We start from the raw sequence: 26,195 nt of genomic DNA, 5'->3' as shown, positions 1-26,195 counted from the left end.
ATCCTGTCACACACGAGTTTTTTCAAGACCATGACCTAAAACGAGAATCTGTGTTGCAACTATCAACCTGCAACAACAAGCGAGCGGTCATAATGCTTAACTTCAACAGTAATATTTGCTGTGCTAAAGTCAAAATTTAAGACAAAAAATATGAACATTTATTTCTGATGGTCTGTTATAAAACACTTTTTGAATGGGGTTGCCGGTAAAAAAAGTCAAAACTTTTCATTTATTACATACGATGGTACAATTCAACAGCAACACGTACATATTTATCTTTTATCAACGTTTCGGTGGCGAAACGTTAATAAAAAACATAATTGTTCACGTGTTGTTGTTGAATCTTACCATCGTATACGTCGTTAAAATCAACATGGTATCTTCTGATCCACGTGTAAATCAACTAGAACAACTTGCGGAAAAACAAATGAAACGCACGTTACACGCAAGAGCGGAAAACGTTATACCAAAAGGACTCCGACTAAATCTAACAGTAAATGTGGGACGGGGTGCAACAGAACTACAAAAATCATTTATTACATGATATAAGAAATAAATGTCCATATTATTTTCATAATTTTCTTCAAGTGTTGAGTTATTGACCAGCTGACAGCACAAAATATTTGACAGAGATTTATGCGTGAACTAAGCTACATGTATAGTTAATGAATTCAGAATATCTACATACTTGCAATAGTCTGGCTAGCACCATCGTAGTCATATAGGCACAGTTATGTTATACTTCCATGTTAAGTATCATCACTTAGCCTGAGTAAATATCAAAGTTGTGCTTTGATATATATTAATAACAAGCAATTCACAAATTCACTACTTCGACCTTCGCCCGCCCGCTTAGCTCAGTAGGTAAGAGCGTTGGTCTACGGATCGCGGGGTCGCGAGTTCGATCCTCGGGCGGGGCGTATGTTCTCCGTGACTATTTGATAAACGACATTTTGTCTGAAATCACGAAGCGGTATTAAAAAATGTAATCTTTATCGATTTATTCATTTGATAGATGGTCTCAAAATGATAATATCTGTACTAGCATTTAGGAGTGACCTGTCGCTTTTATTAATAGATTTGAAAGGTTACTGGAATAAGCCACTTCAGTAAAGGGGTACCCTACCTTTATATAACTTATTTTTATAATAAATATATAATGACTCCCTCTTCGACAATTAGACGCCGTGGTGCAGTGGTAAGCGCGACGCCTGTAGAATCTAACTTTTGTGAGTTCGAATTCCAGCGGAGATCAATATATATATATATTTTACATTTAATTTTTTTTTTGTTTCATTTTATATTTTGGTAACGTACATTTAAAATGATAATGATAATTAAAGATGTATTTGAATTGCATTACTTGTATCATTTTGCTATTTTCGCATATAACATAGGTTTTTCAAATATCTTTATGATTGTGAATTATTCAACATGGTTGACATAGCTCTTGACGATTTAGTCATTCAACTAGCTGATGACACTTATAAGGAGGAAACCGACGCCGCCAGCGAATGTGAGGATGCTCCATTGGGCGCGTGTGTTTGAAATGAATGTATTTAAATTGTATGAATGAAATTAAAAATGAAATTGAAATGATGAAATAAAATGAAATAAAAAAAAATGAAACATAAAATAAAACAAATTCAATCATAAAAAAGTCGCCTTGTGTGGGTTTCGAACCCACAGCCTCTTAATCGCAAAAGTTAAATCACTATCAAGATTCCTCAATTCTACCAACTAAACTATCAGTGCAATGTCAATCTGCTCGGTATTTGAAATATATTTATAGTTTTAAATAAGTCAAATATCTTTCAAACCCTTTTTTAATAAATGGAACAGTCTGGAAAATCCAAATCTAAAAATAAAAGCGACAGGTCACTCCTAATTGCTAATACTTCGTCTTTACATTGGACCGATTTCAAAATTTCTACCGCTGTATCACTTGTACTGACATATGTTATTTTCTCTGGTTGAAATTACTGACATTAAACTAGAGGTAGGTTTCGTAATCTTGCCCTCATGAAAACAGTCAGTATATCAAAATGAATAATTTCAGAATATTTTGAATAAACGATAGCATTACAAGGTGTTTCTTTTGACCTTACAATATGAAAATCGTCTATCATGTTTTATGCCGGTCAAACACATATGATGAAAAACTGACACTTACAAAACTTAAAAAATGCTCAATAAGTACTCTGAGCATTAGCTAGAAATAAAAGTGTATTGTTGGGTAATGTGTCGAAATAAGTAGTAATTAGTTAGCATTTAAGTGTAACTTTGCAACACTGTGGGACTAATCATGTGTTTAAGAGTGGTGATTTTTGCCACTGACCGTTCAAAAACGGGTTCCTTTATGTTTTTGTTTTGTCAATATTTGTCTTATTGTGTGTCTTTATTTTAATGTACATACCAGTTATATGAGCCGCGCCATGAGAAAACCAACATAGTGGCTTTGCGACCAGCATGGATCCAGACCAGCCTGCGCATCCGCGCAGTCTGGTCAGGATCAATGCTGTTCGCTAACAGTTTCTCCAATTCCAATAGGCTTTAAAAGCGAACAGCATGGAGCCTGACCAGACTGCGCGGATGCGCAGGCTGGTCTGGATCCATGCTGGTCGCACACCCACTATGTTGGTTTTCTCATGGCACGGCTCATATAAACGTCGATACACACTCGCACACTGCTAAAGGATTACAATTCTTAAAATATCCGGCAATTAAACCCAACTCATTAAATAGTTCAGAAGGTGGCTTAATTAACACAAACAAACGTAAAATAAAGTGTTAAACAATACTATCTAATACATCATCATGATTTAATCACATCATCGAATAAATTGGCATCAAAATCAGAAAACAGTAGATGTGAATCTGGAACTATCAACGCTCTTTGATAATACGCACTTCGGGAAACTAATGTTAGAAACAGTGTTATGAAACAAATAAGCCTTAATGAAAACCGACAGAATCCATTTGCTACCCGCCAACGCACTATAGTAACTTTCAAAACGCTATTTCTGATGGAAATCTGACAAACACAAACATGCCATGATTCTGATTGAAGTTGTCAGAACAAATATTGTCAAACAACTACTTAATATTCTTTCATGTCTAGAGCATCTTAATATAGAATCTTTTCATGGGACAATCATTAACACGTATTCTCCAAATCAGTGCTTAAGAAGATATGGATTGCATTAGATTTTTCACTAGAGACTACGTCAACTTAGGAAGAAATATTCCCTAAAATCATATTTCCTATCGGCTTTTATTTTCATTTCATGGTCTACTTTTCAATGTTATGTGTGTCCTTATTTAAAGTTATTCCTGACCAAACATTTCTTCCTCTTATGTCCTGTTTTCTAAAGGACGATTATGATAGGCTGCAAAATACTTGGTAATGAATGTTGCAAATGACCTTCTAAAGCAACATTTTAACAGTTTATGAATATTTTCCAACATCCATTATAATCTGAATGTAAAACAGGAGGTAGAAACCTTTAGATATTTAGTAAACTTCTAACATCATCAAAAAGTAATACATTTCTCGAACAAGGTACAGCATATCCGATAGTTACTTAATTTGAAATGCAAACACATAAACACCAAAACTGATCTATTTTTCAAGACAGCTTTTAACTTTTCAATCTCAGGTAATAATTCCTTTTCATGTAACCTCTTACTTCCTAGTTAGGTTATCTAATCCAGGCGGACTCTCAGACTAGCATGACAATGTACGTCATACAAGGCTCCCAAACAATACGAATGCTAGTCAGATAATATTCCGTCATGTCTTGAAATGGTACTTCAATTCATTGACAAGATGTAATTAAATAGACAGACTGAGTATAATACATTTACGTTTCCTGAATTATTAAAGCTCATCCTTTTGAATCAAACAAAATTAGACGACTCTGAAAAGCCCTTTTCCTCCTTTGTTTCCCCCCTTGTTACAATTATGTAAACAAGACAGATTGGTTTTGTATCAAAGACATAGATACATCTAAAACAATAGTTAATACAGTAGACGCTTGAAGGCGGATATCAAAAGGACATGACCCTAGATCTACATCACAGAACACCGTATCTTTTTATAATCAATATTAGAAATATGTATAGTAATTTAACAATGACATAAACAACATCTAAGTCATTTCTATTCTACACCAATTTCTTACAGCATGGGCAGTAAAATACATGGTTAGATCTAAAATGTGGAATTTTATAAAGCATGAAAGCGGCTATAATTGTCTGGATTTTGTACAATATATTTTTTATCTTCTACAAAGGCAAACACTGGGTTTCGCTTGAACAATTTAATATGTTATCAGACTCAAAGACAGATGAGTAGATTAAGAAATTGAAACAATTCAGTCATTTTCTATATGGCAGGTTTATCAAAAGCAATAATTTTATCCGGAATCTTTGATAATCTTAAAAAATTCCATTAACTAACCAAATGTGCTTAGTCAATAATTGTATATCCCAGTAAAGTCTAAGATAATTTGATACTGAAATTAGAAAAACACTGTCGCATCTTCATTGAAATCTACTCTAACAAAACACTACATTGCGTTTTAGTCAAACAGGGATTTCACAATGTTCTTAAGTATGGCTTGTGCTTTCCCCAAACAATTTGGCAGTCTGTGTGTCTATTCGCAGAGTATAGCAGGTCGTTACTATTATTAATAACACTTATTAAATATACTCTCTACATTGCAATCTGTCAGTGGTTAATTTCAATAGATATTTCTTCAGAAGTTCTTAAAACAGAGAATAACCAAGCGACAATAGAATCTGTGAGAAATCAGAATGATAAAAACTACAGTATCGATTTCAAAGTTCTGACGATTAAAATATCACAAAGAACTCGTTATTAACGTATGTTAGGGAGATAGCGCACGCTTACATAACTATCTATACAGCAGACATGTGCAAACTGCAGCACATTACAAACAGTACATGTAGATAAATCAAACATCTGACAAGTTACTTGAATTCTATCCATATTCAGCTCCAAATAATTTTGCTCACATGTTATTATGTGGTATTAACAGTATACGAGCACCCACCGCCATTTGCATATGTCGCGTGTGTTCTTAATACTATCTTAAATCTGACTAAAAACTGTTTTTCACTTTTTATTAATGTACGTGTTTATGTTTAAAATAACGGTTGTGTTTTCGCTTCACAGTTTTACTTTAACCGTTTTGGAACAGATCAGAATCGCATCCACTGTCTATATTGTAAATTGAAGTGAAAATGAGAAAATTGAAACAACTAACAATGTCGTGACTGACCAAATAATGTTTTTAAACATAATAGATGTACATTAAAATTTTGCTACCATACACTGTCGAAACTTTCGAATACATTTAGTTCTAACAACTTGAAATTGTGCAATGAAGAATAATGCCTACATATTGTTTATTTTTTATACATGTGTAATGTCTAAGAAATCATCCGTTTAAAAAATTATTTGTTTGATAAAAAGTATGAAAAACGGTATGTATTCTTCTATTTATTTTTTTATAACCACGCCTCCTAACTCGTGTTGGACAATTTACCAATTTACTGTAGGTCGACCTATAAATCGACCTGTTTAATGTCGTAAACCTTCTGACCAATTTTTATATCAATGTGTTCATCTGTAAGAAGTTTCTCTGTGAAACTGAACGAATTGATCCAAATAAAGACCATTTTAACGAAAAATCGTTCATCTTGAAGCATATTTACTTGACGTCTTCCAATATCGTAAAGCCATTTAGTTAATGGCATAATTATTCTAGTAAATGTCAAAGTCGCGCTTTTCTTATTCTCTGTTATTTTATGTTTTAGTAGGAAGTTTCCGTTTAACTCTCCAAAGTATACGACTTCGTTATTGAACATGTTAAGTGTGATTGAAATTCAAATACACTCACGGTGAGGATGCGTACACCGGATTTGCATTAAGTGTGTTCCCGAAACGTGATATTTCGTCAACAGAAATAAACCCCATTTCATTGTAGTATCTACGAGAAAATCTATTATAACTGATACGTATTTTTTAAAGTTATTGAATCATCATAAGAGAAAGTAAATTTGTGAAATACAATTATCATTTGATAAATGCTCTAAACACTGCCCATATACTTTCTGTGGGAAATGTGTCGATTTATATTCACAGAAGGAAATTCGGTTGAATGAGAAATGTATAATTCGTCGATGGTGTACTGTGTATTGAGTTTCAAAGTAATATTTGTACTGTGTATTGCAGTTTGGTGTACTGAGTATTGATATTGAAAAACGTGCATATTTTCAGCATTTATGGTCATGAGATAGACAAAGCATGTAATTACATTGACCCAAATGATGGAATTTCTTTTTCTGTTTGCAGATGGCATTAGACTTCACAGCGAAAATAACAAGCACCAGTTTGAACACTGATATTACAACTTACAATTACAGCGGGATGCCAATAGTCACTCCGAGACTGTCTAAAGACTAGCCATTGCCGATAAAAGGCCCAGCCACAAGTTCAGCCGTGAAGTTTTATAATAATGTAACACAGGATATGATGACGATAAGAGTGGAAAAGGTCTCTCCTTATAAGAAGAGCAAACATGAAAATATGTTATCCTTTTGCCTTCATACTACAAAGAGACATAAGCCTTGGTCAATAGACGACCTTTATCGATTATGGTGTCAATAGTTCAAAGGTCAAGGTCGTAGGGGCTTTGAACTTTTAAAGTGGTTTCTTCTCAATAACATTAGACTCATTTGACGTAGAACACTCGAACTAGTTTCACTTGAAATTTTCTTAAAATAATGTAGTCAGAGCTATTTTTATTGCTTTAAATGCATTGTTCTGAAAGGTAATTAGCTCACCACTTGCTTCATACGAAACAAAATGGGTGCCATATGCACTGAGCAATTTGTTTTAGAATTAGGAGGAAACAGTGCCATGTGTTATTCTTGCACACTTCATTTGCAAGATATATGTCATTTCTATGCAAACAGTTCGTTATTATTGTTATGTGATCAGTTTCCCTGTTAATAAAAAAAGTATATTTGTTGTCAAGGTCAACTTCGAACTATAACAAACGATCGGGAACTGACCTGAAGATCATTCCGATTTTTTTTCATGTATTCAAACTGTTGAATGTAAAATGTTTATGATCTTTGGTTTAAACATATTTATTCCCAACAATATACATAACTATATTTATATACTAGCATTACAAGTACAGTTGGTGGAAAGGATTAGAAAGAAAGTGTGTCTAGGTTTCAAGTTTGTTTAATAAATATTTCAATGTACATGACTATTTGTTCTTTATCAAAGTAAACCATGGCTTTTACAATATTGCTTGTCAAATAATGTTTGGTAAAATAAATATGTCACAACAGAACCTATTTCAGTATCAATGCCCAGTCTTATGTGGAAGTAATGTACACTCATCACATTTATGCAGTTACTAGCTACTTCTTTTAATGTCAATAAGTATTTGTCTGTTTGCTTTTCTCTTTCCTCTTAATTTAGCGGCAGAAATGCGGTCTCTGTTATGCAAGCAGTTGTATAATTGTAATTTCATTGGAAGAGTTATAAGTCTGCTCTTCAAGCAACTTGCAGTCTTCACTATACCTCAAATTAACCAAGTTGTCGATGAAAACATTTTGCGACGTCAAAAAATATAGGAAACTATAAAATCAGTTTAAGAAAACGTTTCTTGGCAAACAAACTGATTAAAGGTTATTTATTCATTCATCTTTTTTGTCTCATTCTTTCATAGACTGTTTAACAATACTGTCCGAAAACCTTGTCTGTCCATGGAAATTGCACTCTGTGTAACATTGAAATGTCCATGTATACCGCCGTGAATGTGTCTCTAGATTATATTTTTGTACTGGTAGCATTGTGTAAATATTGAGCTAGATGGCGTGGTAGGTAGCATACATTTCCACTACAGTCAGTGAACAGGCTCCTCACTATTTGCCCAAATCAAAGGTTTCTTTCTGTTGCAAATTGGTCCCTTTTGTAATCGGGTTCCTTTTTAAAACATGTATGTTAATATTTTCTGAATCAACAGTATTTTTTCTGCTTTTTTTTTCTCTGCATATGTCTGGTGCTATCTTGTAATTTACTTTTTTGCGGTTTTGGTCGTTAGCATACGAATATATTCTCGTCATTTGGGTGGTGTTCAACAAAATGACATACAATGTCCTTAAATTCGTTCGTCGAGCCAGTCATAAACACACATACACAAGTTGAATCTGCAACGTAAAAAAAAATCAGAATATAGTATTTATTAGTAGGACCGGGCTTTCTTCGAGATATTGAGAGTAAAGCTAAATGGCATACCAATGCAAAATTTTAAAAGATACCTTTAACTGTTTTTGAGATAATTCATTTAATATCAACTTAAACAATGCTCATTGGAAGAATAGAATATATCTATACATTTACAACTGGTAAGCATAACAAAAAATATTGCCCACTGTTGCACTACAGTATGGTGTAGACTGTGAGTTACGTTTAGAGCTTATTACAGGAATTACAACAGAGTAAACGCTATAAATATCAATGTAAAACATCACGTATCTTCAGGGCTAAAGAAATTACTGTTTTGTACTTTGAAAAGGAAATGATAATGTGCATTTTGTAAGATTCATTCTAAAAAATCAGCGATAATGTAAACAATACACAGTACAGTAAAATGTGATACAGGTCAATACGCAGTATATATATTTGCAATACACATACACCAACGACGCTCATTTATCATCGATTTCTCTGTCATTTGAACATTTACAAAGCTGAAATTTTGCACATGTTTTCTTTGTATGTAACTAAATAAATCACACGATTCAGAATTTTTATCACAAGACAATAAGTGACGATATCGGGAGAAATGTGTCCCCGACCTGCATTTATCAGATGACAAAGTTGCTATTTTATCACAAATTTTAGCGTTCCCTCATAAGATTGGCTCATTTTACGCTTGTGAGAGCATATACACAGAATCTAGTTATTAAAAGTAATGCTCTTTTCTTCCATAACAGTATAATATAAAAGTAAATAGGTGTTTTACTTACCTTGTTGACGAAAAATAAACACGTTTTCGAAAAATACCTTATCACTAAATGGCAATATCCGGTGTACGCATCCTCACCGTGACACTATAAATCAAACATTCTTTTGATTCTCTGACAAAGGTCTTTTTTTAATCTATTAATCTACATTTTAAGTACTTTACTTAGAAGCCAGGATTTCCTCTGTGAAATATGGCATTCGCTTCATTGAGTGTTTCCTGTGATGTTTTATAAACAGGTATAACCTTTTAATTTTAGCAACAGATTCACACAATAAGCACAAAAATAAAATGAAGTTTTATTTGATTGAAAAAATAGGACTGTATTTAAGAAACGACGATCCGGACCATGTTGGACCAAATACTATAACGAAATATATGTCAATATGCTATTAATGGTTTATAAAAGTTATATTCCACTATTACCGTGTACAAGAATTACTGTTTTAAATTAGTTATGCCCAATTATTACCGTGTGCAGGAATAAGTAATAATTATTGAAATATGGAAACTAGAGTCTAGATGTACAAAATTAATAAATACAATAAAGTCGTAAGTAAAATATTGTTCAACTTTAAATCATAAGTTATGATAATTACATACCTGTAAGTAGAATTTTTTAAACTATAAATTTTAAGTGGTATACTGGTATATTTGTGCTGTTCAACAATAAATCGTGTTATCATTTCAGTGATAAATCCAAAGTACTTTATTGTTCAACGATGAATTGTAAGTAGGACATTGATATAAAGTATATATCTTTCAAATATAAATCGTAAGTAGTATAATACTCAACTAAATAGTAAGTAGTTAATATATCGTTTAACTATATAATGTAAGAAATATATAGCTCGCAGTGTAGAAAATTAACTGATGCTTAAATATGTGAGCAGTTATAAATCATTCTAACATGACCAGCAAATAACCTACATACATGTAGAGCAAAATCTATCTCGGGTTATTCTGCAATAAACCACTCGCGTGCAATGATGTCATCCGATCCAGGTGCGTAGCACGGTCGTAAAAAGTAGTTACCAATTTTTCTAACACTGTTGATACTAGTATGTCGTGTTAGAATCGAATTAATAAGCTCCCAAGTGTGATTTATCGTAGAATAACCCGAGTTTTTCGTTCTTATGCGAAACAATATATCACTCAGGCTCTACGACCTTCGTGATATATTTTTACGCATAAGAACTCAAAACTCGGGTTATTCTACGATAAACCACGTTTGGGAACTTATTATTTCTTAATTAATACTAATTTTTCAAATATGAATCGTAAGAAGGTTTAATCAATTTACTTACTGGAAAAAGCAGAAGTTTGAACAACAATTAAAGCGCAATGTAAGCTTACGCGTATGTCTATACAACTACTACACATTTGTCCTAGAAACTTTGTCTACGTTATCTGCGACAGTAGCAAAATAGAATTGATTAGGGCATTACTGAATCGATTCGTGAACAGACTGATACTTTATTACCCATTTGCCCATTGATCTAAAGAAAGCAATCAGACACAAATAGCATGTTCGACATAATTTACAGGTTCTGAAACTTCATGAGTCTAATGTCCTAATGATATCAGTATTTTCAAACTACGTAAAACGTGCAGACAAATTTCAAATGGCTGCAGCACATACCAGGACCCATTTTAAATGTCGATAACTTACACTTTCTTGAGGATTATTATATGTGCTGAAAAAAGAAAGTGAGGGTTATGTTTGATGCAAGAAAAACATTTTCAGTCAAATACACAAACTGCAAATCAGCTAAAGATGAGACCCCAAATTGTAGTGGTGGTGTATGACCTAAGTTTCCATGACAAATTCTGTCATGCTATTATTTCATTACGAAAATGGTACCTAATCATCAAGCATAAATCTGTCATGTGACTTCAGCAATAATCCTTAACAGATGCATCAGATATATTTTAATTTATAAGATATGTAACGTTTATGGTCAAGAATGAACTTTGTCCTTTTGTTGCAAATTGCAGCTTTTTTATATTTTTTTAATTGATAAAATGTATAAATTTTATCAAGAATATATTTTGCCCTTTTTTAAATAGTAATTTAAAAAATAATCATTTTAGAACTTTTACAAATTTACAATAAGTTTGGCGTCCATAAATTCTTATAACGTAACAGATGGATCAAACAGTAAACACAAAACGTGGTAATCTGAGTATTTTACTCTATGAAATATTACCTGACACGAGTTAAGGATTTTACAATAATACTCACAGATCCACTACTTAATGTAATAACGACATGACACCCGACATTTACTTGACAATAGCACGAAAAGGATTTAATTTACTTAAAGGCGAAAAATAAAAGGAACATACTTCAAAATTAACCCAAAGGTTTTGACAGAAGGAAGCTGGTAGAATTGTTTAGTATAATTTTTTTTAAACAAGTTAAATCTCGGCATATCGAGCTCGCTTATCTCAAAATTTCGGCTATCTCGAATACATTTTCAAGTACTGTCCAGAAAACACGTGCACAAAATATCATTTTAAGTAACATGTCGGTTACCTCAAAGTAAGACGCTCCATCCCTTTACATTCAAGATTCCGAGTTTCAACTGAAGTTACACGGTATACACATACAAATATTGACTGATCTGTAACAATTTGGTCGGACTAAAAGATCTACAAGATAAGTAAACTGGCTTACGAAATTAATATTTTGAAATGTTTAACAACAACATTTTTAAAAAAGTATTTCATTTATCGTTTTCTCGGTGTTGGGTATAGTACTAAAGCCGGAAACGATAAATGGATGTTAGGGTCGAGGTTAACCATTATCATTTTGCTTTTGTTAAATACATTTTTAAAATTGATCAAAGTAACAACTTACTCCTGCATTCTTTAAAAGGATTATTATAAAATTCAGAATGAATTTGTGTACTACAGAAGTAAAATTTCAGAAAGTAGAAATATTTTGATATTGTTATATTTATAGTATTAGGTTACTCTCTTCATTTGAAAGAAACTGATATTTCGATAGACGTTTTCATGGTCACCCCAGGAGATTTCAAAAATGCAAATACATCTGAGGACAAAAGGAAGCAGAAATACTGTAGTTATGATCAAAGATATGGCGCACAGTTATTTCTGATTGTTAATTTGCCTCAGTCGGAAGTATTTAATTCCTCAAAATGAAAATAAAATGTTTATTTGATATTGTTTTCTGCTTCTTAAACACGTCTGTTTTGTGGTTATATCATCAATATGCATAAAATAACAAGTTTACTGTCATAACAAGTATCACAGTCTTGTCTTGTTTTCATATATTGTTTTCATATATAAGTGATAGTGGATATTCTCGGAGAATATTGTGAAGTATTACGTTCGACCCATGTTTTTGTCATTGTTTTCATCTGCCAAATGTATCTGTGGAGTACTTATTAAATTGATTCAATAGCGACAGTGTATAGAAAACCTATTATATCAAGAAAACGCTGAATTGGCGCGTTCTAGTTATTGGTGTAATTATCAGGCGCGTTCTCCATACTCTGTTTTGTTTGATTATTAAAATATGTTTCTATCAATTCTCTAAACATCTGATCTGTTATTAAACATGTCTGATATTTTCCCATAACTTGTATTTGCAGTCCAAAATGTTAAAAATAGAAACAAATTTTGAGAATATATTCATGGCATTGTTTGGAAATTTTACTTCAAAGTTCAGCATTTAATCACAGATGGATACATTAATGTTTTATTTCATAAGTTAACCAAACAATGACGAACAAACTTTAGTAAAACGTCAAGTTTACAATAAATAGAAGTTTTCATCTTCGATTATGAAAGAGGCATTTTCCACCCTCCACGGATGAAATTGCTTTTGTTAAATATACCAAGACAACCTCGCATTGTTCTTCAGAAGTACATGAATACAACTTTCGTAACTCGTGATCATCTTTCAAAAGCAAGAAAAATCTCTTTTTGAAGCAGCATTGAGTAAGTCAGGCAGATTTGTTTTAGATATATAGGAACGTGCAATACTATGTAATATGTTCGCTGCATGATTTGTCAGCTCTTCTCCAGAACCTTAAAGACCAACTGTAGTTGCGACGTTTATATGATAATTCATTACATACATCATCAGTAAATTATAGAAATACAACAATAAAATATCTCTGGTAATTTCACGGTGAAAATGTATTTGAAATGTTCTAATAAATTAAAAAGTATATATATTTTTCATATGTACCGAGCTACAAAATGGGTACAATTTGGTTAAAACGACTGCAAAAAATTTATATTGTATAATGTGATTGTTATAATGTAATATCGAATTATGGTTCACTTGTGATCTGTCATTAGCATCTTGTGTACTCTGTGTCATCTTAAACCAACAATCTCCCTCTACATAATATTTGAACATAGAGAAATTTTATACAAGTTTATGAGACTCACACGCTCAGAACGTTTCAAATATAGCAATATGTGAAATGTAGAACAGTGTATGCATAAGATAACGAGAAATTCCTATGACTTTGAATGAGAGTTTCAAACAGGAGCTGGGGATACCATCGCTCGGTTGATTAAGGTTATTGCCTCACTTACTCCGTTTAAGATAATGTACACAAAGTGAAAAGGCTTTTGCTTAAATAATATTCTAGTGTTTAGCAATAAATGATAACACCAGACATCCAAGTCTGCTTTTATATGTTGCATGGTTGCATTCTATGCTTCAAACGGATCTTTGCACGGATTTGATTTCCGGACAAGCATGATGGGTCTATGGATTATGGACAAATGCTTGTTGTTGGGTTACTAAATAAAGATGGTGAGAAAGGTTACAGATCTTCTTCGGTCATTTGGTTAGAACTAGGTAGCTGGATGGTTTATCTAATCCCAAACGATGGTTTGAACCTACAGCGGTGAGGGACAGATGATTCAAATTCAGCGACCGTAGAAACTATATAATTCAGAGAAAATGCTAAAATACGTCATACGATCAGAGAGTTTCGAATACAAACATGTATTATATTAATTATTTGTGTCATTTTATAGTTATTTTAAATTCTTCAAAAAGAAGAAATATATCTATTCATTACTAGATGGTCTAAGTGTGACCATCTCTTCGCGGATTTTTCATTTTATTCAATTCATTTGTCAATAATGCCTTTTGACCAATATTGTTATTCATGTTTGATACATCCTTAGTGCAAATGACTTCACTTGGTACTCTTAATTCATGTATAAGGTTAACTTGTTTATATGTTTCAGTACTATCAAAGTGTAGATAATTTTTTATAAAATCGAATGTATCATTCACTTTTACACGTGATAACATGTTTTATTGTATATTATATATATGTATATGACGATGTACTATGTACAAGTCTAAATAAAACGTATGTTCTGTTCTGTTCTATTCATTACTGATTTCATCTTTTTGAACGAAATGTCAAAAATATCAATCATAATACATGTTTATGTCCATACAAGAATCAAAGGAAACGTTGTTTCATCTCCCGACCTTTAAAAAAGTTCTGTTTACTTGCAAATGAAAATACGAGATTAACGCTATTGTTTCGGAGAATATTGTGAACATATATCGGTTTCGTGTTACTTCGCAATCTTCCGATCCAAAATTATGTCAACATTTTACTTTTTAAGCCGTGTCTATCTGATGGTATCTGAACTGATCCAATTGCGACATTCTAACTGAAACACGTTTTCAGCAAGAAATCACTACATTGGTACCTTTCAGACTTGTATCATTATTAACGAATTTAATAGCGGCATCACATCTTCCTTACTTACTTAAGACTTGTTTAAGTTGAATACGATAAAGCTACTTATAATTTCCTAAACAATTTGACCTCTTTATCGAGTATGTCACATTTATCCCATAATTTATATATGTAATTCAAAATCACTTAGCTTCTTATACTGCCAATTTATTTTGTTTATTCTGCTACATAGAATACGCTGTTTGAATATAACAGGTATGGTTTATTGACATTATATTTAAGATCAAATCATATTCATATTTCATAATAACCTTTTAATGAAAACAGTATCGAAATTGAACTATAAAGATTTTTGTTAAGTGTCGCTTTCGTTGATAAAAGACAGATCTTATTTAACTTACACAAATGGGTAAGAAAAAGGTCATCATTCATATATAAATAAAATATACATTTTCCTTTATATAACAAATTTGAGCTAAAGCAATAATATTGTTATTGTCACTGTATGAGGCTATTTTTATTCTGATGTTTTGTTTACCCAAATCTGTTAACTGACTGGATGTCGTCTCGAAAAAAACATATTTAATGTGGTCAATAGAAACGAATAAATATTCAATATGAAAGAAAACAAAACTGACAAAGTCGAGTATTAACTTACTTGCAAAAGTTTGCCGAGCACCTTCTGGACCAATTAGAGACGTTAACGTAACAAATCATATGACTTCAGTCGACATTAATAAATCCAATGCGTTATGTAAATTATCACCTATATGTGCATTTATAATCATTTTTCACATATATCTACTGTAACATTACTAACTTTTTGTCTATACCATTTGACAAAAAATTGCACACAAATGTATTTATTTTACACGTACTTTTCCCGTTTATTTTTTCCTCATTCTATATCACGTTAAATCGATATATGTTGCTAAAGTGATGAATTCGGGTCGACTTTGTTGATCTTCACATTTTATTAATATCACAATTTCCCTTATTTTTATCTTTTTTATCATTTTATCACAATTACTGACATAAGTCAACAGGATTTTACGATCAAAAGCTGATAAAAATAAATGTCATAAAACGATATGGCGGTCGCTAATTGGTTGGGCCGTTTATTTATCTTTGCAATGTCAATATAATGAAACGAATAATGCAAAAGTTTTATTGTAAAATAGTAGTTTAATATGATATATTTTGCTTTATCATATTGATATATTAACGAAAAAACTCAAGTCAAGTGATTTAAGGATATACGAGCGTTTTTTTTTTTTCAGGATATCCGCCATTTTGAAAAATGTTTCCCCGAATAGTGCTTTCTAACAAAAGCTTTGCCAAAAATTAATGATAGATAATTAAAATATGGCTAATAATGTACCATTTAAGCAAATAAATTCTACTTTTTGTGAAAAAAAAAATTTCACCCTTATTTTTGGCTGGTATTTGCCTAAAATTGACGTAAGATTTACAATGGGGTAGGGGTAGGTAATGTCAAATATCTATTAAAGTAGATTTGGTATGGTTTTGAAATTTTACTGAATGATACATATAATAATGAGCTATAATTGAAATAAAAGTTTTCAAGATAGCACATTATATTATCTAGAAAACATATATTAAAACAAAAAGAACAAAAATATCAAAATTCACCAATTTTTAACAGTTTTTTCTTAATAAATCTCTTAGATGCACGGTGTCCCCAACTGTTTTTCTTTCCATTTTGAAGCATTTTTCTGGGTCATTAAAGCTGCAAAATATTTTGAAAATCTAAACGTCAGAAATATTTTTGTAGATCTAAATACGTTTTTTCCATTGACAATAAAGTGGGTGGGGTAATTATGTCAATATGTGAAAATGAAAGAGAATTGTTAGTGATATTTATGCTTATATAATACTGGCATCACCTATTATTCATATTAACCTGTAACACCTGAAATCCCTATAACATTAAGTGGGATATTATATGTTTCATAACGTATCACCATTTTTCTAATTTTACAAAATTTCAGAAATGCTTAAGCAGTGGGTGAAGAAAATGCCCTATAAAATGAAAACGAGTTCGGTGACCTATGTTTTTTCTTCTCTTGTTTGTCTTGGAAACTACTGTTCTTCAAGCTCACAGAGTATGAAAAAATTCTTTACGTTAGAAAAAATTCGCTCCTACATCCTACATTAACTTAAACTTTCGTGGTGTTTTTTATCAATCCTTAATTATTTTTACCTTTCTTACAAACACCGTTTCCACGTCTTAATAAAGTGCAACATTTGGCTAGCCTAGCGATTGCTCATATAGCCACTAGACAGACCAGTCAGACGTTTTCAAGAAAGTTTAAAACATGGCCGATGAAAGACAAAAAAGGGAAAAAATCAATCAGACCTTCGTATAACAAAAAGTATCACATTGTTCCTTTTTATCGTTTTATACAGGTAAATGCACGAATCTTTCAAATAAATTTCGAACTCAATGACCGATTGCATAAAGAAAGAAAATGCATCTGAATGTTTATACCTGATGAAATTTTATCACAAACTGGAACGGTGAAGATTATAACAATGAAATCTGTTCAAAGATCCTTTGGAAGTAAAAGAATGCACCAAGAAGAATAATAGCAGACTCGGTTTGATTGAGTCTGTCAAAGGAAATGAAATGTGCAACATCTCCAACGCCCCTATCACCGGCTTAAGCGGAACTCTATTACACATATATTGAATGGACTCCATGATCCCAAAGGACCAGAAATTATAACAACACTGAATCCAAACACTTACATAAATTGCGTGCTGTCTCTAAAACATGAAGGAAAGGAATATTAGCGTGAAATATGAAAATCAGAACATTACATCCCAGTAAAATTTTCTGAGTACATAAAAGCTCTAAAAGACTGTACTCAAACACAGGGACATATTAAGAACTTTCCATTTACATAGGGTATTATTTAAAAACTACTTGTCATATGATTTGTAAAGAAGTACACTTAAAACTTTATATTCTTAATGATCTACAAGTTTCCCATTGGATTAAAGTAATTCGGCATATACCACAACATACAAAATTAGAGACAGTGCCGTTCTATTGAAGTAAGCGCTACACAAATAATTGAACAAAACAAGTGAATGAAGTATTGCCATGCAATACAAAGTCCCCTACTGGAAGGCACCTAATTTTCTCTACTGCAGTATAACATAATGAACTGATATCTGTCGATGATGTATAAACAATATTGTACTATATATACAATATGTTATAACAAAACACTTGGATTAAAATTTATATATATAAAAACCTACAGTTGTTTTCATATTGAATTTTTTTGGCTGATTATGAAAATGTTATCATGTAAGTTATTTATAGTAACAACAAAGGGAAATTAATCTTTAAAAAAAAAAAAAAAAAAAAAAAAAAATCTATATAATACAAGTCCACAAGAAACTCTTTACCAGGTAGAGATAGGTCAAAATACACCTAAAACTTGGATGTAACATGCATGCTGTACCACAGAAAAGTGGTCTCGATTTTTCTCTACCGCCAGTAATAAAAAAGTTACAATAAAATCTATTTATAGTAAAAACAAAGGGACGTAATTCTAAAAACAAGGGTGCCTCATGGTGGTGAACATTTGGTCCAAGTTACATCAAAATCCCTCCATGCATGAAGAAGAAATGTCCCGTACAAAGTCATTCTTGAATTTGACCTTTGACCTCTAAATATGACCTTGACCTTAGACCTAGGGACCTTGTTCTTGCGCATGACATGTTCTCTCATCCAGGGGAATATTTGTGCCAACTGATATCTAAATCCTGCTTTGCATGACAAAGTTATAGACCGGACAGGAAAAAAATCCTCTTGACATTTGTTCTCAAAGTGTGACCTTGACCTTTGAGCTAGGGTATTGGGTGTTGCACATGACACGTCGTCTCATCATGGGAAACATTTATGCCAAGTAATATTGTAATCCCTTGATGGATGACAGAGTTCTGGATCGGACAGGGCAAAAACCTTATTGACCTTTGACCTCCAATTGTGACCTTGACCTTTGAGCTAAGGGTCCGGGCTTTGCGCACGACATGTTGTCTCATCATGGGGAACATTTGTGCCAAGTAATATTAAAATCCCTTCATGGATGGCAGAATTATGGACGAGACAGGAAAAAAACTCTGTTGACCTTTGACCCCCAATTATGACCTTGACCTTTGAGCTAGGGGTCTGGGATTTGCGCATGACAGGTCGTCTCATCATGGGGAACACTTGTGCTAAGTGATATTAAAATTCCTTAATGAATGTCAGAGTTATGGACCGGACACGAAACAGACCCTGTGCTATGTTAACATTTGACTGCTAAGTGTGACCTTGACCTTTGAGCTAGGGGTCTGAAAGTTGTGCATGACACATCGTCTTATTATGAGGTACATTTGTGCCAAGTAATATTAAAATCCCTTCTTAGATGGGAAAGTTATGGACCGGACAGGAAAAAAGCCTTGTTGACCTTTGACCTCCAATTGTGACCTTGACCTTTAAGCTAGCGGTCCAGGTTTTGCGCATGACACATCATCTCATCATGGGGAACATTTGTGCCAAGTAATACTAAAATCCCTTCAAGGATGGGAGAGTTGTGGACCGGACAGGAAAAAAGCCCTGTTGACCTTTGACCTCCAATTGTGACCTTGACCTTTGAGCTAGGGGTCCGGGTTTTGCGCATGACACGTCGTCTCATCATGGGGAACATTTGTGCCAAGTAATATTAAAATCCCTTCATGGATGGCAGAGTTATGGACCGGACACGAAATTACGGACGGACGGACAGACGGACGGACGGAATGACGGAAAATTCATTCCTATAGTCCCCGAAACTGGTTTTCAACCAGTAGGGGACTAATAAAAACATTACACGACACAAAATGTGTAAGTATAGTTAGAACTCAACAGCACTGTATCAAAACGAATACAATGTGTCACTACATTTCTGGCGATCTCGCGTATACGTAGGTGTTTGTATGATTAAGTACAAGAGTTTGACAGTTCGTCTGAAAGCACCCCTGTCTTAATATCTCCAAATGACAACATTTGTTTTGAACAAATCTTCATCTTACACATAATGTTAAAAGATTTGGTGGATATATGCAAAGAAATCTGACTCTGTTTGTACATAAAATATCATGATGAACTTCTCAAAGAAATATAAAGGTAGTTTTGTATGTTCAGATCAAACAATTTTCTACAGAGTAGAATTTGATTAAAAACTGATTTTTCAAACCTTTAGAATTACCTTGCGGCGACTTATTAAGAACAAGTAGTGTGCTAGATATTTGCTAGACTGAATTGAAAAATTTTGGGCCTGGCATAAATTTTCGTAAAGGGAGTTTATGTATGGGAAAATCACTACTTTCTCAGCAATTTTGCGAACAGAAATTTTCAAACAATGTGTATTTTATTGAAACTTTAACAGTCATAAATGAATACATGGTCTAAAGTATTGTGAAAAAAAAATACAGGTCTGTGTTCCTGTTTTATCATTCAAGAGATCCGCACACCATTTGGAATTGTTAAATGTATCAAATATTTTAATGTCGTATTTTATCTGTTAATATATTTACTCGCGATTGCCAATAATTCATTAAATTATTTCAAGTCCAGGTTTTGACCTATGTTACCCGGATAAATGACTTTACGCTTTTAAATACCGGTTTATTAAACGTGCGGAACTACCTTCAAACCTTCAACCTTTTTCAGAAAAGTTCAAGAAACTTTTGAAAGCACACAATAATCAAAGGACCATTTATATGTCATGCTGTTCTATCTTCCAAAAGATTTATAGACAACAATGTTTCTATTATCAAACTATACAATATTTCTATTATCAAACTATCTACGCTGATTTTATTTTACCTTCACTTAAAATTATGCCTTATCACTTGTGTATAGATTTGAACAGAAACCCAAGTATCAGAAATAAATAATATAGCATTACATCCTACTAAACTATTCTCAAGAACGTATGCCAAATTTTCAAGATTATAGATAAACATATGTTTGACATATTGACTTATCAATCAATGTCAAACTGATAAACAAACGGAGCTATATATAATGTTGCATGACGTTAATTCATTTTTAAATTTATTTATCTTTAACGTATAGAAGACACTCGTAAAGAAACCGTCCAAGTAACGGTATGTACATTTATGATTTAATTACATTAGATATTCAGAAATAGTTTCATTTAAACGATGTTGCCTCATTCTTAATGTGTAATTGGTATCTTCTGTTCTATTTTGCTCTAACCTGTGTTTTTGATAGGTCAGTTAATGTTTACGATATTGTATTTTGTTTCATGTTTTATCTGCTTACCTTTAATTTAAAATGCTAGGTATCTTATTACCGTAATTTTAAATTCTTTTTATAATAGTTCAATTACCATTTTTATTGAACATTATATAAATGTTTTGTGTTAAGCACTTTTGAAGGTATTTTTATATGAAAAGAGTGCTATATAAATGTGGTTTATAATAATAATAATAATAATAATAATCTTATGAGAATGCAATTATTGCATTAAATGTATTATACTGAAACCATATATGGTAATCTGCAAATTCTTCGACATTGTTTTTTGTTAGGAAATATTGTATAAAATGCAGTATAACATTTCGGTGTAGTGGTCACCCCTATCCACTATAATCAGCAATTAGGTTTATATAAATTCTAAATATAAATATCTTTTCGGTACAGGGTTCACCCCTACCCACTATAATCAGTGTTAAGGCTAATATAATTTCTAAATATAATAAAGATATACAAACCTTTGAAGATTACAATGAATAATATTTCACAAGGCACTTAATGCTTCCGTTGCAGACGACAGCGTGAAAAAGCAGACGAAGAGGTTTTACCTAATGGGCCAAAAATGTGATTGTAAATGTGGTTTAATTTATTTTTCAACAACAAACATAAAAGAAATCTTTTCAAATAAACTGTTTATACAAACACGTCCCATCATTATGCATTGCTTTTTTGTCATTAAGGCTGTTGGTCTCTATTATATATTTATCTTATATTTTATCGTTGTTTTTATTTAAGATAAAACATATTCATTTGCTACCTGGCTACTTGAGCAAATGCTCTGTTGATCGAGTTTCATAAAATTCGACCAAATATTTGGAATTTTCTTTAAATATTGATTGCAAAAAGCGATACGGGCTGAATAAATAATTGTAAATTCCAGTCATCAGGCAGTTTAATATTTTATCTGAAACCGATTAAAGCCCTACGTCATTGTTTATGTTCCATCTGCCAACTATGTTATCTAGTGTAATATTAGAGTTGATTTTTTTAAGGATAAGAAAATGTACCGAAACGAGGTTCACAAACAACATTATCAGAATAACTAGAACATTCATGAAATTCATTTGGTTTTTCGATGCTTCTTCCGGTTACAAAAATTCATATGATACAAATTTACAGTTCAAACAGATCAAAGATAAGAAACAGTAAAAATAAAAACATTATTTCAAGATAAATTAAACAAGAACAGTTTTACTTCTTGAAAACATTTAAACACTTAAATTTATATAGGAAATTTGTAGAATTGCGTGTAGTGAACTTTGATGGAAGTGTATTTTGCCACAGTTTCTACAAAACCTCTCGTTGTACGAATGTCTGTGAATGCAGCTCATACGATGAAGTTATAACTATATTAAAAATCTAACTTGAGCAAAGATAACACAGCATAAGGATGCAAGACACGTGATATAAGTAGATACGTGAGAAAACTGTCTTTTTATATAAATGGCAGTATCATATAAAACAGTGATCAATATGGTGTTCCAAATGCAAATCACATTAAAGACAAGCTTGGTCATAAAACGCCACAAATGCGATAAAACTGAATTGACCACTTGAATTCACCGTTACCTGTCTGTAAGTGTGGTCTTATCCCTGAAATACGCAACGGGCCTTAAAAATATTCTTATTTTGTGGAAGACAATGTCCTCGTAAAGAAATTAAGAGTTTTAACTATGTTTCTGCGAGTGTAATATAACCATTTTAAAACAAATTGCCCATCAGTGCTTTTGAAAAGTAAATGGTCCCTGGTACATTTTGTTGAGAGATAAAATCATATAAGTATACCAATAACTGTACTGGTAATGTCATTGTCAACCTAGAGACATGTATTTGCAAGAATGAAATTCAAGCACATTCACTTTATGGCAGAATCATCCTGTAAATTCAGCAGATTTCAGTAGTAAATGCATGACACATTGCACGAAACGGTCTTTATATTCATACCAATATTGTCACCATATAATTTCAACATCTGAGTATATAAAGCATTGCGTGGCTTTATGTCGTTCACGAAATACACAATAAATCTAAGGACTGAACTCGATTGTGTCTTAAAGTATATGAACTTTAGTATGTAAGTGTATTAAGTTCCTCAGATCTTCAATAATTCCGTAAATAATTGCTCAAAATATTTTCATGATCCACTTACTTATCAAATCAAACAAATTGCATTATATATGCTAATATATTAACCCTTAGCCTGCTAAGTTTCTAAAAAAGAATGGCCAATCATTCAATTTCGACAGTACCATTTATTATTCGAAGGGGTGTTCAATGAAAATTCACTGACTGAATAGCGAACAGTGCAGACCATGATGCAGGCTGATCTTGGCTGCATTGGTGGCAAAGGCAAAATCACTTGCCATTAACCTACTATAAGATTTCAAAACGAGTCTACGCCAAAGGTGGTTGTAACAACAAACAAAACGTGTACAAACTGTTTGCAGCATGCATCACTAATTGCTTATTCTATGATTATATTCAATCACTACAACTTATCTTATCCTTCTTTTTTTGTCTCTGTATCAATATTCAATAGAATGCTTTGAACAGATATTTTGAATCGATATTAACGCCATTACATAAAAGCAGAAATTACGTAATGCAAAGTTTTATACATATTAAAGTAAATTGTATACTTAACAGTCGCTTGCCTCTTTTTGTTTCATTTGAGTATGACCTTTTACTTTTTACTTCATCATTTTTGAACATTTCAGAATCTGATTTCTGTTATAAATTATAATTTTCAGATGCAGTTCAAAATATATTAGCTACTGATAACCAAAATAGATACTTTTATAGAAAGCAATGTGAAATTATACTTGTAATACATATACATTTTACACGAACTCTTAAATTTAAAACTATCCGTACAGAGTGTTTGTTAAGTATCATTTTAGGTTAATAGGACACTTGTTTTAGCCACCATTGCCTAATATACGACATTGAGTGAAGTCCTATTCAGTTTTTACACAATCTATGAAATATCCTTTGTAACAGTTGAATGCGACCAAATAGAAGACTCGGTCTGACTGAAATTTCATTTATTTTTGGGTGGGTTAAACGTCGCACCGACACTATTATAGGTCATATGGCGACTTTCCAGCTTTGATGGTGGATGAAGACCCCAGGTGTCCCTACGTGCATTATTTCATCACGAGCGGGCACCTGGGTAGAACCCCCTACCTTCCGTAAGCATGCTTGATGGCTTCCTCACATGAAGAATCTGACTGTATTATGGTGGGTAATAAAATTATGCAACATCTTTTAAAACCAGCTCTAGTACCGACAGAAGAAGAACTCGTTCAGAACCATTACCCGGACACAATGATCCAGAATGTGTTGTTAACAAAAAATAACTAAATCTAAGAAAATATCCTTTTTGTGTGGTAAAAGGGACACTCCCTACATTTGTCGAAACGACGACGTTTTTCACTTTTAATAATTTAGTTTAAACTAGCTATGATGTCTTGAAAAAAAAATATACGACTCAATGTTGAATTAGTACATCAGTCATATACAAAACGGTGATACAGATGAAATTATTGTCGTTTCACACACTTAAACTTGATAGGAGTGTGTCCTTACTAATCCTCCGTGGCCGAGATAAGGTCTCTGACTTCAAATCACTTGCCCCTGACTGATGTGGGTTCGAGACTCGTGGCGTTGAAATTTTCATGTGACGAAGCCATCCAGCTAGGTTATGGAAGGTAGGTGATCGCCCGTGCTGAAATAATGTATAGGGTGGCACATGGAGTCTTCCTCTACAATCAAAGCTGGAAAGTCGCCATATGACCTGAATTACGTCCGTGCGGCGTTATACCTAGCAAAACATCCTCCGCTTATGAATGAAGCATTTACTAGTTAGGAAAGATAAACATACAGAATGAACAGAAAATCAGAAAACGAAACAAGACAAGCTAAAAACAAAACCTACCTGCAAACGTTTGCAGAGCATCATGGTTATAGGTTACAGATGCTAAAATTACGAGTCACATGTTGATATTCAGCGTCATTTTGATATTTAAACATGATTCATCTAACAGAGGTCAAAGACATTCATTATGTACGTGCAATTTCAACCATTTCTGCATACAAACTTAATATATCCAGTCTGAACATTGGCTTTCATTTTAAACATCCCTGTTTAATGATTGAATGTATATCAGAAAAGATTTACACTTTATGTTACAAATCACGACAAACATTTTTACCTGTTGTTACAAAATATTGATATCAGTATTTTATCAGTTTCTGCTGACAGGAGATATTTTTAGTTTACTGTATACTGACTGAAATATGGCGACTGCTGATTTCTTTATCGTACCCTGTTTACTTAATTTTTCAATGTCAATAAATCGGAATAAAAATGAAAAAAAAAAAATATGATTGTTTTATAACATTAAATGGGGATATATTACAGATCTGACATGATGGAAGGCAAATATACACACTTCCCGCAGTTCCTATCAATGTTTGATAAATAATACTGTTTTTATTTTTATCCAGTCTTTTAACCCTTATCATGCTGGACACGATTGAGTCTGCCTTTGCGACCAGTGTAGATCAAGATCAGCCTGCACATCCGTGGAGTCTGATCATGATCTATACTGTTCGCCATTCAGTCAGTATGCTTTTGGTATGCACCCCTTCTAATAGTTAATGATACTGGACAAGGCCAAACTGAAAGATGGATAAGTTCATTATAGAAATTTAGCAAGGTAAGGATTAGCTATATAACATACGTTTAACGTCTTTTGTACAATTACAATATACAATATGGATGATCTTTCATTCGTTCTGAGCATAATGTTCAGTACCTCATTTCGGTAAAAAAATGGATGTCGACAGATAGCCTCCGTTTCTTAGTAGTTGAGAAACGGTTCTGTCCAACTGACAACTTTCAACATGAAATAGTTTAAATCAACAAAGAATGCTTTTACATTAAACATCTTTATTGATTAAATAAAATGCATCCTCTTTGGTTGACACTCAAAGCGTTTCGTAAATCATTGTATTAAAAACCACCCGTACATCTTTACATATGAAGTATCAATAAATCTG

The 26,195-nt window shown here is 32.5% G+C and overlaps 1 protein-coding gene and 1 long non-coding RNA gene across 2 annotated transcripts in view; both read right to left on the bottom strand.

Annotated features, from left to right (window-relative positions):
* Positions 1-25,325, bottom strand: part of LOC123562432 (atrial natriuretic peptide-converting enzyme-like) — a 172,040-nt gene extending 146,715 nt beyond the window's left edge. Inside the window, exon 1 of the mRNA XM_053537443.1 lies at positions 25,069-25,325. Coding sequence (XP_053393418.1) covers positions 25,069-25,092 — 24 coding nt within the window. The 5' untranslated portion in view covers positions 25,093-25,325. The remainder of the gene's footprint in view (positions 1-25,068) is intronic.
* Positions 7,167-9,207, bottom strand: LOC128555328 (uncharacterized). The gene is made up of 2 exons (XR_008369990.1): positions 9,079-9,207; positions 7,167-8,256 (listed from the first exon to the last, which is right to left on the bottom strand). It is a non-coding gene; the product is annotated as an uncharacterized LOC128555328 (long non-coding RNA).
* Positions 25,326-26,195: the final 870 nt, after the last annotated feature.

Source organism: Mercenaria mercenaria, chromosome 2 (genome assembly GCF_021730395.1).
Source record: "Mercenaria mercenaria strain notata chromosome 2, MADL_Memer_1, whole genome shotgun sequence".
Lineage (NCBI taxonomy): Eukaryota > Metazoa > Mollusca > Bivalvia > Venerida > Veneridae > Mercenaria > Mercenaria mercenaria.
Note: the sequence above shows the minus strand (reverse complement) of the source record. Positions and strands in the feature narration are given on the sequence as shown.